This window comes from Apteryx mantelli, chromosome 2, assembly GCF_036417845.1.
Source record: "Apteryx mantelli isolate bAptMan1 chromosome 2, bAptMan1.hap1, whole genome shotgun sequence".
In the NCBI taxonomy this organism is placed as follows: domain Eukaryota; kingdom Metazoa; phylum Chordata; class Aves; order Apterygiformes; family Apterygidae; genus Apteryx; species Apteryx mantelli.
Window position 1 is genome coordinate 168,856,486 of NC_089979.1, and position 19,513 is coordinate 168,875,998.

Below are 19,513 nucleotides of genomic sequence, written 5' to 3' on the forward strand. Positions count from 1 at the left end.
CATGTGAAACACAAGGTTCTTTTATTTTAAGAAATTAGTAGCTCTTCTTGGGAGCATTTCTCCATTTTAGGGGTGTTCAGGAAAGAAACGTAATTGGCATGTTCTTGATATGTCCAGTGATTTTCATTAAAACACCAGGCACACTTACAAAAGAAGAATAACAAGGGGTGTTCAGACGTCATTGTGTTGTATAATAATTCTGGCAACACCGGTTTACAGTGGAGACCCTTGAGGCTCATGGAAGAATAGGTGTGAGACAAAGTGACCAAACCCATACGTATTCCCAGCGCCCCTCGACTGGCCACCATTGACTACAGTACTCACCCTGAACGCCAACCTTTGACTTGGCAACATCAGTGCCAATATCACACGTGTATAAACCTGCATCTGTCTTTTCGAGGTCACAGATAAGGAGGCACAGGGTCTTCCCAGACTGCGTCTGCTCATATTTGTTGCTAGAAGCGAGCTCCACACCATCCTTTTTCCAAACGGGTTTGACCTTCTCTTTGGAGACTTCACATTCCAGTTTAACCACACCTCGCTCCTCACCAAAAACATCGTCCAAGGACTTCATGAAGACAGCAGGCTTCTCTGAAGGTTAACAGGAACAAAATAGAGAACAATCAGGATATTTAAGTTGAGACGTTTTCAGCTGCTACCAGGCATTTAAAGAGGGCTTAAGTAAACTCCTACCAGAGCAGATGACACCAGTACAGGACCTCTCATACCTCATGATTTGAATGAGTTTGGGGGAAAGCAGAATTCATTAATGGGAGGATACAGGGATCAGGAAAGGCCTCCTGCATGGCCATGGAGTGGGAGCGATATTCAGCACTGTAATCGTGGTGCAGTGCTGTAATTTATGACTGTGCAGCTATGAGACTGCGAGGACTCCTTTTTTCTCTACGTTGCAGCATCTCTCAGATACAGGGTCTTGGCATCCCATGGGAGATGTAGTCACAGAGAATAGGGCCGAGGGCAAGCATGAAGAGTCTTAGCGAAGGCCAGAGGGACAACTTCATACTTCTGAGGCACAGATACTCAACAAGACAGACTAGGTTTAAGGAAGCACAGAATCGCCGAGGTTGGAAGGGACCTCTGGAGATCATCTAGTCCAACCCCCCTGCTCAAGCAGGGTCACCTAGAGCACGTTGCACAGGATCGCATCCAGGCGCGTTTTGAATATTTCCAGAGAAGGAGACTCCACAACCTCTCCGGGCAACCTGGTCTAGTGCTCTGTCACCCTCACAGTGAAGAAGTTTTTCCTCATGTTCAGATGGAATTGTCTGTGTTTCAGTTTGTGCCCGTTGCCTCGCGTCCTGTCGCTCGGCACCACTGAAAAGAGTCTGGTCCCATCCTCTCGACACCCTCCCTTCAGATACTTGTACACATTGATAAGATCTCCTCTCAGCCTTCTCTTCTCCAGGCTGAACAGGCCCAGCTCTCTCAGCCTTTCCTCATAAGAGAGATGCTCCAGTCCCCTAATCATGTTTGTAGCCCTTCGCTGGACTTGCTCCGGTAGTGCCACATCCCTCTTGTACTGGGGAGCCCAGAACTGGACACAGCACTCCAGGTGTGGCCTCACCAGGGCTGAGCAGAGGGGCAGGATCACCTCCCTCGACCTGCTGGCAACACTCTTCCTGATGCAGCCCAGGATACCATTGGCCTTCTTGGCCACAATGGCACGTTGCTGCCTCATGGTTAACCTGGTGTCCACCAATCACCCGCCGCTTCTTCCGGGCGTTCCGGCAAGGCACAGGGTCTGTTGTCCCAGGTACTTCCCTGGCAGCCATGCCCATCTCCTCCTCATCCTGGAGGGCACTAAACCTGTTCTTCAGCTGCAAGTCTTCGGGAGGAGTAGGAGCCTTTCTCCTCCCATGAGCAGTGACCAGTTTCCAGCCTTCTTCTATGATGTTATGATGTACCGTTTCACACGGCACAGAGCCCTCTGGCAACTCCACTGCTGCAGGGGGTTGGGACTCCCGAAGCTGCACAGTCTCCGAGAATACCCTGTCTATCTCTTGCTCCGCTTCCCGGATGCTGCGCAGCCTACTGACCTCCTCCCGTAACTCCCTTAGCTGACGACACAGCTCGCCAACAGCAGCACACCTCCTGCAGGAGAGCTGGCTGCCAGCCCAGGCCTCCCGGAGAGGCCCCAAGCACTCCCTGCGGCCTGAGACCTGGAGGGCTGCATCTGCCGTCAGAGGGTCAGTCTGGGTCCCAGCCTCTGACACAGCAACTCCAACAGCCGCTGGGGAACGCGCTGTGCGGCGTGTCACGACCATACTTGAGGAAGCGTACACCACAGGGAACAGAAACGAAGGTACCTTCGCGCGTCCCTTCTGCGCAAACTGCTGCGTCTCTTTGCTGCCTCTGTTCACTGCGCTCTGGGAGCTGTGCTTTAGGCCTGGCTCTTATATAGGCCTCTCCCTAGCACTGGCTGAGAGGGTGCTTGACCGCCCTAATCAAGGGCCACCGGGACCAAAGGCCCCAACTCCCTCTGGTCAGGGGCAACCAAGAGAGCTCATTAGCAGCAGCCACTCCTAGCTAGAGCTTTTCCCACGAGCTTTTCCCAGGAGAAGTCAAGGCCTCCTGCAGTTGTCCTTGCCTAGCTTCCCCTTTCCTCTTCACAGCAATCAGTTCCTCAGGGGTCCTCAGAAAGCCCACAACTTCCAGCAAGATCCTCAGGTTCTAGTCAGAGCCCAAACACTGCTGCGCAAACTGCTGCATCTGTTCGCTGCCTCTGGGAGCTGCGCTCTGGGAGCACTTGCGTGCATAATGCCACAGAAGCAGAGAAGGTTCATTAGGGATGTCCTCTCTCCTCGCAGCAGTCTAAAACTGAAAAGGGTTCAGGTAGTTGTAAGAAAAATGCGTGAAGGGAAGTAATTGGGATGTAGCTCTTCCAAAGCTGGACAGCCGGCACTGCCATTTCATGAAGCAGAATTCACCATAGTGGGCAGCGGCAATAAAAGGACATGCTGTACACTCTCTCTTAAACATTTTGCCTCTCGTCTCTTTGCTTTGTTGCTTCCCTTTATAAAATTTAACATATATTTGATCCAGAAGACATTTGTTCTTTGTGTATAGAGGCAAAAATTTTGACCAGATATCAGAGAAAGCAGGAAGAGCAAATCCTTCGGGCTCTCTGAGTGGACAGGGTGAATTACTTGAGCATTACTTGAGCATGCATGTACACGTGTGTGGCAAAAGAAAATGCATTCACTGAAACTCTGATAAGAGAGTTCTACCTAAAGTTTTTAACAACCCTAAAATAATTCACATGACTTACTCAGCTGATGCACGAGAATGTGTTAAAGCACAGTAACTCAGCTGTGTGATGAAGCTCTAAGACATATTAAGGACAGTAACGAAGTGTGTTCTTATTGTCTAATCCATCTAACTCGCAACAGATGCATTGAAAGGTATGTGCTACCCTTAAAGCTACACTGAAGTTCAGCTCCTTGCAATCAAAATCTTTAGTAATAACACTATATAGACAATATACTACTGAAGAGAGCTACAAGTAAAGGAAATTGCCCTTGAAACTGTCCATACAACAAGTAAAAGGACGATGATAATTTATGGAAAATTTTGGCAGGACACCAAAACAATTTTCCTTAGAAAAATCGTCAGCTATAGTAGAAACTTACACTGGAAGAAAGCAACTGAACCCTTATTACTTCGCCCCAGAGAGGTGAAGCTTAGAGGCAGGACCGCGGCATGGGTATGGTAAATAACACCATAGCCTCCCTTCCATCTCTTGTTTGCTTTCAGAAGGAACGTGGTCATGACTCACCTATCACCTTCAGACACACACTCTCTGACACCTTGTCTGACTTCATCATCACTGTGCCAGCATCCTCAGGCTTGACTTGCTTCATGGTCAGCGTGTAGCAATTGCCAACACTCTTGATGTCATTGAAATTGTTGGTATAAAGGAGGTTGCCATTCAGGAACCATTCCACATCCTCGTCATCGTGGGACAGTTCGCATGAGAAGACGGCAGAACTCTCTTCTTCAATTTCCACATCCTGCAGGTGTTTGATTATTTCGACATTGCGGGCTGTAGGAAACCAAAATGCACCATCATCAGTGTTATCATGAATCAGTACTCTTTCCACAGCTAGATTTCATAGTGTTGAGAGTTTATTAGACGGTCTAGTCTGATCTCCTGTGCATCACAGCTCATTACATTTCACAGTCCAGCAAAAAAGCATCCACTACAAAAGACTATGCTGCCCGGCCCCCTCTATTCTCTTTTCCACATAAAACGGTTCTTTTTTTTTAAATTTAAAAATAAATAATTCTTTCTAAAATGCTAACAACATTACAGTGACCTCGAAATATCCCACAGAGCTCCAAGTCCCTGCGTGCTAGTCACTGAACGCACATATACACGTTATAACTAAATTGTCTCTGACTCTGCCACCAGTGAAATAGTTACGGAAGATGAGGGGAAGACTATGTTTTCAGTCACAAGTAGATAGCATAAAGAGATTAAGCAATTTGCTCAGGTTTAAGGAGAAACAAGAACTGAATTATTTTCTTTTCCAGTCACTGGCCACAGGTTTGTCTTTGCAATTACTCTATTTAAAAAATGCTGTTTTTCATAGGACCGACTGACTCAGGAGGCTTTGGGAATATTAAATCATTTGGTCATTTGAATGAATCTCTTCTAGGCCAAACTATTAGCAAGAGATGCTCAATGGACTTCTGGAAACGATGCTGAGGCTTACCTACAAGTCTTGTGGAAAGTGACACTATGATCATCTTTCCTTATAGCTTTTCCAGAGGTCAAAAACTGGCTAAACAATACTGCCATACCAGGATGAGGCAGAACACCATTAGGATTAATAAACATATAGCGGTGATAAAAGATACCACTGTGGTCAGCGAATGACTACAGTGGTCTGAATGAAAACCACAAGCATTTGCATCAAAACCAGAGGCCTGTAGCAGCTCAAAAAAAAAAAAAAAAAGAACATTTTTAGCTAGAATTACCAGAGTGTACTATTTCCTAGCATGAAATGGAAAATAAAGTCTTGAGAAAGAATCTTGAGATAAAGAAAGCCTTGAGACTAATAAATAAAGTCTTGAGAAAGATGCCTGAACTTCTGTCTACTGCCAAAACCTCTCCCAAATACTGCCTTTCCACACGCATAATCCCTTTGACAGGTAAGTGCTGGACTTCAGGATCTTGGAATATCAGCACAGTGCACATCAGAAATAGTCAGTGCACTTAAAACATTACATTCATATAAAATTAGAAGAGAACTGTGGGAATCGACCACAATTCAAGAAGAGAAACGTAGAGTGAAATACTAAATCAGAAAGGACATGCAACAGGCCAGTCTGCTTGCTGCAAACTGCTCGTACCTTCAACGGTCAGCATGGCTTCGGTCTCTGCGTTTCCCGCCCTGCACATGTACACACCAGCATCCTCAGGCTTCACCTTGAGAATCTTGAGCTCTGCTGAATGCTTCTCCCGCTTGATTTTGTACTTCTCAGAGGGCTCAATGGCTGTTTGGCCCTTGAACCATTTCACAGCCTTTGGAGAAGGCTTGAAGTCACATGATAGGACGACTGAACGACGTTCCAAAACTATCTTATCTTCCATCTTCCTGGTGATCTGTATATTGCAATCTGCAAAGCAGGGTTGGAAAAGAAGAACGGATGAGGGCAAGCTGAAGAAAAGTTTCAAATCTCTGTTTCATGTCAATTAATACAAAGGCCACTGTTTTGGGACCGTTCAGATGATGCTACAAGTTCCTGTCACAGGGCTGATTTGCTGAGAGGCCAGTTTGAAGCTACAGGGACATGATAATCTATAGGGAATGCTGCTGATGATACTTCTATAAGAAAATACTGTATATTAACTATCAAATGCATGGTCAAGTTCTCGTTCTGTGTTTATTCAGCTTCTCTCTAATTGAGGATTTTATTCAAATAGGAATGAATTAAAATCAAAACAAGAACTACAGGAGGTGACTGGAGATATTTACCACGGTGACAGCAGAAGACAGAAAGACTTTAAGCTTTGTCTCAGATCAAATCAATGACAAAATGGATTCAGTAAATGTGCTATCAAACATTTCTAGTTCAGAAATGGGACAAAAGAAACTCTCCTGGCAAATTTAATCTGCTCTGAATACTTTGGTATAGTTAATAATAATAATAATAATAATAAAAAAAGCGGAAACCACTTTTAGTGAGTAAAAATTAGAAATAATAGAGCAAGGAACAAAAAGATAGCACTCAACTGAATTATGATTGCTCCCTTTAAGGAGCAAACTCTTTAAGGTATTTCTTCCTTGATTTTACGGTGATTTGATTTTAGAGGTATTAATAAACTTACAAATTCTATATTTTTTAATGCTACAATTTAGAATATTATAAAAAACAACAACCAAAAGTCTCAAAAGTCAATTCCCTGCTACCTGAGGCACTTCTTTTGTCTTTAATTTTATGGTACCTTATTGTGACTCAACTAGTCTTAGCTCAAGAGATTTGAAAACCAAGCACATCAAACTCATCATCTAATCTAAGACACCTCCTGAGACACTGTCGTCTCATTTAGAGCATCCGACATTGCGTCCAACAACCAGCTGGGGACTAAGCAGATCGTCCAGGTATACATACATTTCCAAGCCCCCAAGCAGTGAAGCGTGCACATTAAACAGTAAGCCTGAACAATTATTTTCCAGGGACTGGGAGAAGGAGGGATCTCTCATGATCTAATTCAAACTAGGACATATTACCTCTGACAAGCAGGTTTGCTGTGGATTTTGATTTGCCAGTTGAGAACTGAATGGTGCCTGTCATATCAGCAGAGGTTTTCAGCAGGGCCAGCCGGTGGATGGTGCCTTCTTGCTGCATGATAATGTTTCTGCTAGCCTGCAAGACTTCTCCACACAGAGACCATTTCGGGGGTTTCACAGATGGAATGGATATCTCACATTCAAATCTGGCTTCTTCAGGCTCAGTCACATCCTCATCACACAGCTCCTTTACAATACTAATGGATTGCTCTGGATGAAGGAGGGAACAAGAGAAAAAGGGGATTTAGGAGTCGTGAAAGGACTCTTTCATGATCATCCTGCATGCTCATATCATCTTTACTTCATTTGAATACTGCACTTATCACCTCAATAAGCCTTAAAACATCCATTTTTAGATAAAGAAACATATAGGGCTGGTCACAGATCAGACTGTAAGACTGTGACACAGCATCCAGAGAATCCAGATCTCCTGATTCCCCGTCCTATTTGTAAAACAGAATGCCACCTTCCTATCCTGATATCAAACACGAGGCATTAGAAGATGGAATAGAAAGTTCACTGAAATGCAGATGTTGATAACAAGAAAGTCTTTGGTTAGCTACAGCAACATTTCTCTGAACAACAGACTTTCTCCAGTACATCTGGTAAAGTTCTCCGGAACAGGAATTTCATCACTTTTCTTAGGTACTATATATTCATTTTTCAGGATGTTCCTGCTCTCATAATTCTAAAAGGAAGCAATACCAATGGACTTCAGAAAAAAAATCACCACTTAATTAAAATACTTTTAATTAGTGCCTGTTTTAGGGTAAGTGAAGAAGGCTTTCTGGACCAACCAATTTTTCTTCCAATGTATCCTGGAGGGAAAAAATGGTTTACTACCTTCAACAAAGAAGTGAGCACTGCTTTTGTCATCGAAGGCATCGCAAGTGTACGTGTCCTCATCTTCATAATCTGCATCATTGATGATGAGTTTCCGATAGACACCATCGCTGACAATTTCATATTTGTCACCAGGGTGAATTTCAACATCCTTCTTATACCATCTGACTTTGGCACTTGCACGAGACACTTGGCACTCTAGGAATCCACGGTGCTTTTCAAGAGCAATCTTATCTCGCAAAGGCCTCACAATTTTTACAGGTAGCTCTAAAAGGAATTAAAAAATACGCAATAGTCAGTGCAGTTGTACTGAAGGCTGCCAACTGAAAACTCATTAGCAATATTTCTTTTCTGATCAGTTATTTGGATGATGGCAGGAATCCCCACTTTATCAAGCCCTGAACTAACACACAGTAAGTAAAGAGCTCAGGAAAGGAAGTCTTTGTTATCTCTGTTTTACCACTTGGAGGGCTGAACTGCAGAGACACTTTTATTCAACATTACACGGCAGTGCTGCAGCAAAGCCAGGGACTGATCTCAGATTTCCTGGGTTGCTCTTCAGTGTATTAATTTAAAAGTGTTTGTTCTCTCTCTTTTTATTATGCTAAGTTAAACACAAAAAATGCTGTATTCTATTTAAACATAAAAAAGAGAGAATGCAAGAGAAAGACAAACTGCAGTGTTTTCCCTCAGAGTTTAAACATGACTCCTAATGTCTAAAGGTAGAAAAACACCATCTCCTTTCTGATAAAATAAATTCTGTGTTATTTAGCCAAAGGAAATCCCCAACAGTGAGGCTGATATTTCATACGCAAAAAGGTAGGTAAGGGTTCTTCTTTCCCTGAAAACTCTAGGTGATGCTCAATTTTCTTTCCATTAAAAGTGAGGGAAATTGCTTAGTTTGTAACAAGAGACAGTTTAAGCACCATTGTCATCAAAAGTACAATTACCTTTCACCGTAAGGTGGGCGCAAGATTCTGCCTTTCCCGCTACAAATTTGATCTCTGCGGCGTCCTCGACTTGGACACGCATGTAAGTCAGCGAATAGGTCTTTCCTGAGAACAGACACACAAGCACATGTATCCTCCTCTGAGGAAGCCACGCCATCCTCCGAGGCATGCCGCGAGCTCGAGCACTGCCCGTCTGGTTTCAGTGCATCACCACCTGTTTTCACGGCAGCGAGGCTGACCGCTTCCTCTAAGCCCGCATCAAAGAGTAACCGAGCCTCTGCTCCACCAAGGATGGACTGACTGTGGTTGCCACCATCTGGAAAGTACTTGAAACAGAGGGACCCCTCCCACTGTCAGCAAATACAAATTCCTGTGCCTTAGAGGGATCGAACTGACCGACCAGGAGCCTTTTTCTTTTCTTGTGCACACACTAATTATTTATTTAATGTCAGGTTTCCCTTCATTAAAGCTCCCACTGCGTCAGAGGTCCAGCTTAGCTGCAGCCCTAAAACATAGGACAACTCCCTGCTGGACCTTCTTAACTGGATTTTGAAGGTCAGCCCTTTGTGCTTAGCATCCAACACCAAAAGTTCTTTTCTCAGTGTTTTCCAGCACCCACCCCAATCCCCTCCACTCAAAAATGACACCCCCCTTTTACTCCCTACCATCTTGACGCATTTTAATATTGTCAGCAGCCTTCAGCTTGTTGTCATCTTTGTACCACTGGGTTTGGACCTCATCGTGTGAAATCTCACAGACAAAAGAGGCACTCTCGTATTCATTCACTTCCACGTCTTCCAGTGGTTTAATAATCTTGATATCTCGGGCTGTGAAATAGTGACAAATATTTATTGCGGCATGTCCATAACTGAGTGCAGCATGTTTAACTTCTGCACGCTTGCTTGGAAAAATGGGATAACAACTTGTGTTTTATTCTAAACCAACTTCCTTTCCCGGATGGTTTCTCTCTGCAACACAGTAAATATATTTTACCCTTGAATCTGCAGGTAGAGTTACCAGCTACAGTGGAGCTTGCTGCAACAGGATTTTGGGGATGCCAGAACTTATATGGGTTTTAAAAGAAATTAAACACATTCATGGAAGATAATCACCAAGGAAAATTAAACACAAGCCTCCAACCTCTGGTGTTACTACAAACCTTATGCTTTCTCCTAGGCATCTACCACGGGCCACTACTGGGAACTGGTTGCTGGGCTGATGGTTGAAGCTGCTCTTCTGTTATCTTCTTAAAAACAGCAACTGCACTTTTCATAGAGCAGAGAGTGGCAGATAACTGGATATGGGGCTTAAAGCAGCTCAGGATGTTTTAGCGCAATCGCTTTGAGGTTTTATCTGCCCTCGGCAGCGTGGTTTCGGTCCTTCTCTGCATGCTGCCCTCTCACACCTTCTCCAGTGTACCTGGATCTCCTAGGGCCACAGAGACCTCAACCAGGTGTTGTACAGCATGAGATGCTTTGCTTCAGAGCGCCTTCAGCTGGGCATGATCCCCTTTAACTCCACAGCCCTGCACTTACTTGTGTCAGAACCGATCCAGCCTCTGTTTGTTACTGCAGCCCTCCCCTTTCGGAAAGGAAGGCCCTGATAAACCCTGGATCAGCAACGGGACGTAAACCAGACAGCACTCAAACAGCAACCCATCCCAACCACAAAGGCAGGGAGAAAAAGGGAGTTTAGCAGAGCAATGGAACAGGACAGGACATTCATGAAGATACTGCTCACGCTGTACCCAAGTGGCCACAGGAGGACAGCATCTAGCAAGGAATAGGAAAGAGCTGGTCTATATTTTCAGATGTCTCCCTGGAAAGTAACATCTGCCAGGGAATACCAGACCTATCCATTCAGGAACTGGCCTTCAGCACTGGCTTGTCTCTGGCGCTTCAGAGGCTGGTGAGAAAATCCATCTGGTGCCTAAACAGCTGCACAGCACAGTACACAGAGGGAAAAGTGTCTTGAGCATAAAGCAGAGATGCAGTAAGAAATCGTGACACTTTCCTACTCTACCTTAGCATTTACAGCATAAAAACTGGGGCAGATCTTGAGATCATACCCAGAGCTTGTCCAGTTCCTACTCAGGTGTGACAGCGGCAGAAGCTGAACCAAACTGTGTGCATGCCAGCCCTCGGATCCCTGCTTTGTGCCAGGCCGTCTATTATTTGTTAACTTGCCAATCTAGAAACAACTTAAAACCAGAGAGTAGAACACACTTACGACAAGTGTAAAACTATGTTAGCATCTCTTCCAAAAACACTCATCCAGGGATAAAACAAGCACAGGACAGTTCTGTCAATTTTTTCCCACTAGGAAGAGAACATTACTCATAACGAGTAACAGAGAAATGCACAAACTGCCCATGAAGCATTTCTTGCTGTGAAGCCGAATATTGCATTAGGGGTCATTTCCTCATTCAGTCAAACATACCGTGAACCTGTAGCGTAGCTGACGTCTTGTCGTCAGCTGCTTCACATACATATGTTCCTTGGTCTTCATATTCGCACTTGTGAATAATAAGGCTTCTCTTAGTTCCCTGGGAAATAATCCCCACGTTTTTACTTTGCTGAAGCTGCTTCCCATCCTAGAAGGGAAAAGGCCAAACCAAATCACCATCAACTATTCCATGTCTGCGCTGAGCAAAGCAAGCATTCAGATCTTTGCCTAATTCACCTGTCTCAAGGGACTTAGTGGGATTGTGCTTAATGTAACTTCAGCATATGCCAAAATTTAAGCATGGTGCAAATTTTTCAGGAACCACGAATGCTTAGAGAACATGCATCAATTATTGGTTGATCTGAAATACCTGTTTGCAGGCTCACGGCACTGTACAGGGTTGGCAATTAGCCCCTTAAGACATTACTTTGAAGAAATGCTATTATCTCCACTCAAACAAAGAATCAGCTGAGCTACAAGGAAGGTACGTGTAATGCCTGAGCTCATCTCCAGACTGTCAGGTGCAAAAGGAATCAAGGCTTCACCCTAAACCTCAATTCCCAACTTGGCTAAAAATCCTGGGTGAGAACTGCTACGTGTGAAGTGAATCCCAAGACTGTGCTTCTGTCGACAGCAGGCCTCCCACTCTGTGCAACAACAGTTCAGGAGTTCACTATAAATTCAAGAGGAGCTTAACTTTTAACCTGATAAATGCACTCAAAATGATCTGGTAAATAAATAACCCACAGAGAGATAAACTGTGCAAGTAAAGGAATATAAGGACAAGAGAGCCACATTAAGAGCTAAATAGCAAAGGCTCAGCCCCACGTCTCTTGGAAGTGAAACAAAAGGCTCTCATTGACTTCCAGGGACATTAGAAGTGAAAATGTCACCGTCCATTAAGTGCTGTACCTTGAACCACTTAACATCCACATTGGGCCTGGACAGCTCACACTCAAATGTGACCTTGTCCTTCTCAGTTACACTCATGCTTGACAAAGGCTTGCTGATTTTCACAGGCAGTTCTGCAAAAAGAAAAGGAAGTCCAGTTAATGGCGAATTAGATTTGCTAGAAGCATCTGGCACAAGGAATAACAGCCTATCTTACATGCTTAACGTAACTTCTAAGTGAAAAACAAAATCCTGTTCTTTTGAGCACATTATCATTGGTTGTGCTGTTGACAATTACATTACAACAATCCTGTTAATAACAGAGGGACTGTTATGTAGTTGCCAACGGAAACGTGAGGCCTCAGAAGGCACTTGAAGAAAGCACAGCTAGAGCAGCTTCTTCATGAAAGACAGGACCTGTACCTTTCCTTTTTTTTTTTTTTTTTTTTTTGATCGTTCAGTACTGAGAAAATTTTTAGGGTTTTATAACAGGTAATAGATTACAAACAACAGGTACAATGCACGAAGGGAAATGTGGTAATGTTGCAGAACACACTGATGTGCATAGCTTCAGAAACATCTTGTAGTCACCCGTTATCGCAGACGTGTCCAAAGGGATCCCACTGTGGCTAATGACCCACTTCCCACACCAATCAGAGCCTGAGACTTTGGGGTCTGTGTACCTGTCACATCAAGCCTCCCTGATGAATGAATGCCGTCTGCCTTGAAGGAGATGAGCCCTGCATCTTCAAGGTTCACAGAAGAGAGAGTCAGCGAATGTTTCTTCCCCACGACATCAATACGGACATTTGGGGAAGGCTTCAGCCGAACACCATCTTTCTGCCAGATTCCTTCCACGTCCTCGTGCGACACCTCCACCTCAAAGGTGACGGTCCCTTTCTCACACACTTTGACGGGCTGAAGACCTTTTATCAGGTTGATCTTCCTCACTGGAAAACAATAATAACCTTTGCCACTGCCTTCCTCCCCCCAGCCACTCTCTGCAGCCTCCTAGCACCATCCTCTTCTCCTCCTTGATGACTTCCACTTCTCTGCACGCTGTCTCTATCATGTCTGCACTCTGAGTGGCAGCAGCTGCCTGGGAGGGTAAGGAGTGGGGTAAGTTCAGGTCAAGTTCCTATGCTGCTGACCACGGCAGTACATGCAACCCCGGGATCCACGCCATAGGCTTACTGACAATATCGCACCGTCCGCAGAGAGGGACGGGTCCTGCAGGGAGCATGCCGCAGCAGGAAGCCAGCTTACGTGCTCTGAACCGGAGGAGTTCCTCTGTTGGCATTGACTGTAGGAGGACTGTTGGAGACCACAAGGCTTGCTCATTAACAGGCAAGAGTACGTGGCCTGTGGTGGGTGATGTGAAACTCCCCAAAGGGACATTTCAGCTGACTTGTAGATTCAAGCAGCATTCAGACATCTAAAAGACCTCAAGCGCACACCATGGTTTGCATGCAAAACTGGCTGCAAAAATATTAACATTTCAGCCTCAGTCTACAAATTGGACCACGAACATGTATGGCACACTAACCAAATGAGTTCCAAATCAGTCTGCGTAAATGGGTGTTGTGTTTAAAATGACAGATTAGCAGGGCAGGAATATTCCAGATAGGCTACTTGCTTGTGTTCTGCATTCTCCTCCTTTAATATTAAACATTTTTATAATGAGAGAAAATGCGACTAAATCTTTTAATCAGCTTAATCAGTCTGACTTGTGATTAGTAGTTCTTCTGGATTCAAACTGATCTCAAAGATAACAACGACTGACTTCAAATGACTGCCGCTAATCATTAATTTGCCTCAGAAATCTATTTTCAAGCTAAGCAAGTATTCACTGCAGATGACACTTCCAAGTCTTAGGTGGGAGTGGTTAACGAAGTTCCACTAACACTGAGAAAAAAGGATTTCAAACCCCAGAGCTTTGGCCCGCTTCATATAAGGATTTTAAAAGCAATTCACTGCATGCAGTGAACGTTCAAGATAATGAGCTTGCAGAATCAGCTCTTTCAGCCACATATTTAATTCAGCCCACAAGGTGTGCAGCATTCACTTCTTCCTACATTAAATCAAAGGGCCAGTAGCTACCCCCAGCACTCAATACTGAGCATCTAACCTTCAAGCTGTCCTTTAAAAGGGAAGGTTTTGTGCTACCAGTGGAACACTGGAGCACAGGAGCTCTGAAAAGCTCTCCGAGCGCAATGGTAACAGGATAAATTAAGATTCGGAAAGCCACAGCACTTTGGGATAACCTGGTAAGATGAGGATTTCTGCATGAAGGAGCCAGCCACTCAAAGAGTACTCATAATCCCTCTTGATTTTCACACTAGATCATTTTCCAATGAGCTGCGGGACTCGCATGTCATGTTACAGTCGTACACATGAGAAATACAGCAACTGTAGCTAGGCAAGCACTCTCCGCTTACGACAGAGGGGGAAAGGTGTTACATTACCCTGCGCAGCCATGAAGTCATCCAGTTTGAAAGAGAACTGAAAACCTTTGGTTTCTGAGGCAGACAGCTAAGAATAGCCCTCAGATAGAGAAATTCAAATCTAACAACCCTGAATTCCCCTACACCTCTGGACTAATGGACAAGTTGGCATCAACAGCTGAGCGTGAACCTAGCTCCCTCCAAACCGTGCCGTGCTCTTTCTATTAATGCCCATTTTGCGTTTTCTCTGAATGACGTCTCTCAAGCCTATCCTCGCTGTTATCCATCCTGCATTGAAGCTGGCAATTTCCAGAGCCAAAAGCATGAGCTGTGCAACTCAGGAGAAACAGCCTGAGGTCCCCAACTCACAGTCTGTCTATAGCGCACAGCGTGGGGACACCTGACAGCTGATGGTTTATAGCATATGCTACGGGGAGCAGCAAAGCATTATGCATAATTGCATATTGCTCACAGAAGACCGAGGAGAGCAGGATGCCCCAAGGCACTAAGAGAGCAGTAAAGACTGCAACCTTTACAAGAGAACAGAACGCGAGCTATGTCCTGCAAGGACTTCAGGTCTCTAGCATGCGGGCAAGCAGGAAAGTCAATAGATTCCCAGTGCGGTTGCTCCTCTACATAGCTGATAAAGTGCCAGACCTCTGCCAGGATTAGGCTCCCAGTGTGCCTGATGCCATAGGAAAGCAGAAGAGAGAACAGATTCCCTGTTCCGTCAGAATTGGAGACGAGAACTGTAAAGTTTACAGGGAGGCATCTGGCCTACAAACAAAGGCAGCACAGTATTATTACTTTGAATAAAACAAACAAAAAGCCCTTCTTATCAGCCAATTCAGAAATGACCACTCAGAACGTATCTGACATGCCCATAGCCATCTGGAGCCTAAGATAAAGTTTACTGCACCTCTGAACATCTTGCAAAAAATACACCGAGACAAAAGGAAACTCCACTGTAGTCAGAGTGAAAGGCCTAAATCCTCTGACTCCAAATCAAGTTGTTTAAAGAGAATAATGAAAATACAAAGAAGCATTTTTGGACGCACTACTGGTCATTACAAACACAGTACTCGCAATGAACAGTCATCACCTTTGGATTCGACAGGCCACGGATACATCTAGCGCAGCTATTTCAAAATTTTTAGGACAATACACCCCTATCAACTCCCCAACTTTCTCAGTACAGACACAACAAAATAAGGTTCCTCTAAATGCTGCTGCGTAAATATCACTCAGTAGACCAGCGTTGGACCACTTATCACGGCTTGAAAACTACAGTTCCATTTCCAGTGACAGCTTCTGATGAAAGAAATGTTTGGGGAAGAGTTGGATGAAAGGCTGTTAAATTCAACCCAAATCCAGTTGAACATGTCTGTAACTGTTCAATGTGTTTATGACCTCAAGTACCAGGCTACTCAAGGACCATGCTTCAGATGGCTCTCCCATGTACCAGACCCAACCTGTTTCCGAGGTTCAATCTCTCTCTGCTAATTGCAGAATCTACCACTTGTGCTCTATCAGATTTTAATTTATGTCGAAACAAAATTCTTCATTGATAGTCCAGCTGTCCCCTCTACCTATTTGGGTCACTCAAATTCAGTGATTCCCCCTCCAGAGTTCTTCACCTCCCCCTCCCTTTTTATCTACCCCTCTATCGCTGCTATGGCCTTTCACTGTAGTTCTGCAGGAGTGCTTCTGCAGACACATCAGGTGATTGCGAGAGGTGCAGATATTAGCCTCCATGCCCACCATTTGCTGCAGTTGCAGTTAGTCATGAAAGAAAAAAATGTGTGTATAAAAAAAAAAAACACATGTTGGTATGACACTTGGCTGAAAATCAAGTAACTACAGCTGAAATATTTCACCCCAGAGAGGCGGTGAAATGACCCCCTGAAGGTAAGGTGCTATCCAAAACGGCGCATTCCTTTATCTTTGCCATTTCTAACATTTTCTCACCTCTGACTTTGACTTGGAATGTTAGTTTTTCATCCTCTGTTTCACAGCTATAGCTCCCTTGGTCCTGCTGAGTCACGTTCAAGATCGTGAGCTTACACTGTGTTCCCTGAGAGGTGACTACTAATTTCTGGTCCTGCTTAATCTCAGTTTGGTTCTTCTTCCATACCACAGCTCCATTTGCTGCTGACACCTCACATAGCAGCTCAAGGTTCTCATAAGCACTGACTATTAGTTCTAGAGTCGCTTGGGGCTTGTTTACAAATTTCCTAGGTTCCTCTGAAAGAAGTAAGAAAAGAAGAAGAAGAAACAAAGCAGAAAACATCTTCTGCTTTGACTCAGGCTTACTCAGCCTTACTCAGCACAAGGCTAAGAAAGATGTTACTCCTCTGCTAGTCACATCACCATGCTGACTGCTCAGCGCCGGAGGAGTAAATGTATATAGGCACGGGTGGCGGGGAGGTGCTGTTGCAACATAATTGTGACAGTGTGTCATCGATGACGCTGAGCGTGATGATGTCACTGAGCGTGATGATGTCACTGAGCGTGATGATGACAACGAACTACGGTTACCAGCCAGAAAAATCCTCTCCAAGTTACAGCAGAGGTGTCTGCACTAGGAAACTCACTGTCCAAGTTCTAAATCATCCAGAGAGTTGGTATCTGTTGGTTTCCTGTTTGGGAGCTGGGTATGGATGAATTCAGGCAAAAAAGCTGCCTCAAGCCTTGATAAAAAAGAAGTCTGGGATACAGAAATTCACGCTCATAGTCTCTTTAGGGCCTTTAATATATGTATACATATGAATAAACTATTCTATCATATATATGTGTGTGTATCCCTCTCTCTCTCACACACACACACACACACACACACATATATATATATATATATATATGAGAATACTTTATTAACAATGATAAACCTCACCGCATTCAGTGTGACTGTTTCCATGAGTAAAATGGCAGGAGAATCAGTCCTCGACATGTAATTTCATACAAATAACACTCAATACGCTTTGGTCAAATACACGGAATTGGAAAATGCTTGTAATTGTATTTTCATTCTTCTGAAGTGGTGATTAGCTACAGTGCAAGTGGACTTCCTGATACCCTGCTCCTGTCTACCCTGACAAGCTATCAGCCTACCAGGTGCACACTGTGACATTAATACTTAGCCCTATGTCAGAAGAGAATAGCTTCTAGATAGATGTGGATCTATTCCTATCTGTAGTCATAACCAAAATCCACCTAACTAATGTGCGGTCATTTCTTGCCTCCTGTCTGGGAATCAGGCATGCATGCTGCTACAGAGCATAGACAAGGTGGTTTCTACTAACAGAACCGTATCTACACATAGCCATGAGCAGAATCTGGCCCAACATCACGAGATCATAAAGCCTCACAGGTGAAGTCTCTCTGCTTTATTTCACAGCTCCTGTGTCATCACAAACATAAATGTTGATGCCCCAACTTTCTGACAGATGGTACAAGCTCCTTCTCTCATCTTTAGACAACTGCTCTCAGTAACAGCTCAGTCTCGTTCCTCTGTCCCGCTTCCTGGCTCTTTCAAATCAAGCTGAGATGCATTCAGGTTACTGACACTTTAATCACCGCTCACTGTTTCTGATTTCAAGCAAGCTTTAGGGAACATGTGTTGACGTTCGAGTCCACAGACAGTTTTGAGAAGATCTAAGAAGTCTCTGAGAAGCTTGTTAAAAGTGATGAAAAACCTTCTTTTACATATTTCGGAGCCCATATCTGCAACCCCTTGTTCACATGACCTGTCCCACTGGATAAATTCTTCCCCAGACCAGATCAGGGTACATGTGGGTAATCTCATTGATAAGACATTCTCCACTTTCAAGAGGACCAAGTAATATGTGAGTCACATCTGCCTGCTGAAACTGATCCTCACAGCAGAGAACTCGCAACTGCTCACAACTCATTTAGCTCCAGCGGTAGAGATTCCTGCTTTGATACCTCAGCTCACATCCTGCTGGCTGCATAGGCTGGCGCTCATATATATGAGCTGTGCATATGCACACACAAACAGCATGCATCATGTATGCAGCAACGATACAGCACTTTTATCCATTTAATTTTTTGCCAATGTATTTCTCAAGGTAGAAGCGAAGGCAACTAAGCGGAGACAGGTACTTTGTCTGTGAAATGTGAGAAAGTGTATCCAACACACCTTGCCACTCACTAACGAGCAGTATCTGATGAGCATGTCAGGTATTTCATACGCTTGACTCCACCACACCAGCGCTTGCCTGAAGAGCAAGCTGAAGGCTATCAGTTATAAGCAACCTTAGCTTAGTATTGCATCTCTTTTTGCAGCAACTGTTGTTTTCAGTCGCTAAGAAGTATCCCAAGGACAACTGGTATGCTGCACCCATGCCAGGCATGTGGCATCAGGGAACAAATATTTCATTAAAAATTGTAATCACTAGGAGCAATCTATTTTAAAAAATTAGATTACCAAGGAAGGATAGTCCCTCCAGAGTCCTGCTGTTCAAGATTAATGGGATAACTCATTACCATAAAAGGCAGATTACTTCCCTGCCCTAATTTCCTTCCTTGATTGTGCAGTGCTTCTTATCAGCACTCTGGAAACTTTTTGTGGTGAAATATGAAACAAGGTGGAAGTTGTCCTAGCTAGTGTTGTTAACAGGCTGTAGTTCAACCCCTGTTCACCAAGAAGTTCACAGGGATTCACAGATATTTTGCAGATATTGATTTTATTTGTCTGAACCACGTGATGTGTTGTAATGGGAGCTATAGGGGGGATCCACTGAACCTACATTCAGCCATCAAAAATTTAGGTACCCTGTTTCAGGTAATCATGCAAACTCCTTCTACACTTGATGTGTAAAGGCAGTTCCAGAAAATATATATATTTTTTAATCTGTCCTAAATACCTCTCATCAGATCATAAACATTGTCCTCTGGGGGTACCTTTACTCTGCATCAACCAGTTCAGATGGATCCTAGCTGACTATTTTAGAGCAATTTTCCAATAAGTAAAGTCAAGGACTATGAATTACACCCAAAGTGAAATTGCAAAGTATTGGATTCTCAACCAAACAGAACTGGAGACATGATGCAAAGTGAATACTTGAGTAAACAACAGCTGGAAACTGGAAGCAATTCCTCT

The 19,513-nt window shown here is 44.1% G+C and overlaps 1 protein-coding gene across 1 annotated transcript in view; it reads right to left on the reverse strand.

Moving 5' to 3' along the window:
- LOC136991350 (obscurin-like) overlaps positions 1–19,513 on the reverse strand; it is a 157,806-nt gene that overhangs the window by 114,045 nt on the left and 24,248 nt on the right. The window contains exons 10-19 of the mRNA XM_067292217.1: positions 12,631–12,897; positions 11,969–12,081; positions 11,051–11,204; positions 9,277–9,438; positions 8,612–8,716; positions 7,662–7,928; positions 6,759–7,028; positions 5,377–5,643; positions 3,797–4,063; positions 325–591 (exon numbers count right to left, since the gene is read on the reverse strand). Coding sequence (XP_067148318.1) covers positions 325–591; positions 3,797–4,063; positions 5,377–5,643; positions 6,759–7,028; positions 7,662–7,928; positions 8,612–8,716; positions 9,277–9,438; positions 11,051–11,204; positions 11,969–12,081; positions 12,631–12,897 — 2,139 coding nt within the window. The remainder of the gene's footprint in view (positions 1–324; positions 592–3,796; positions 4,064–5,376; positions 5,644–6,758; positions 7,029–7,661; positions 7,929–8,611; positions 8,717–9,276; positions 9,439–11,050; positions 11,205–11,968; positions 12,082–12,630; positions 12,898–19,513) is intronic.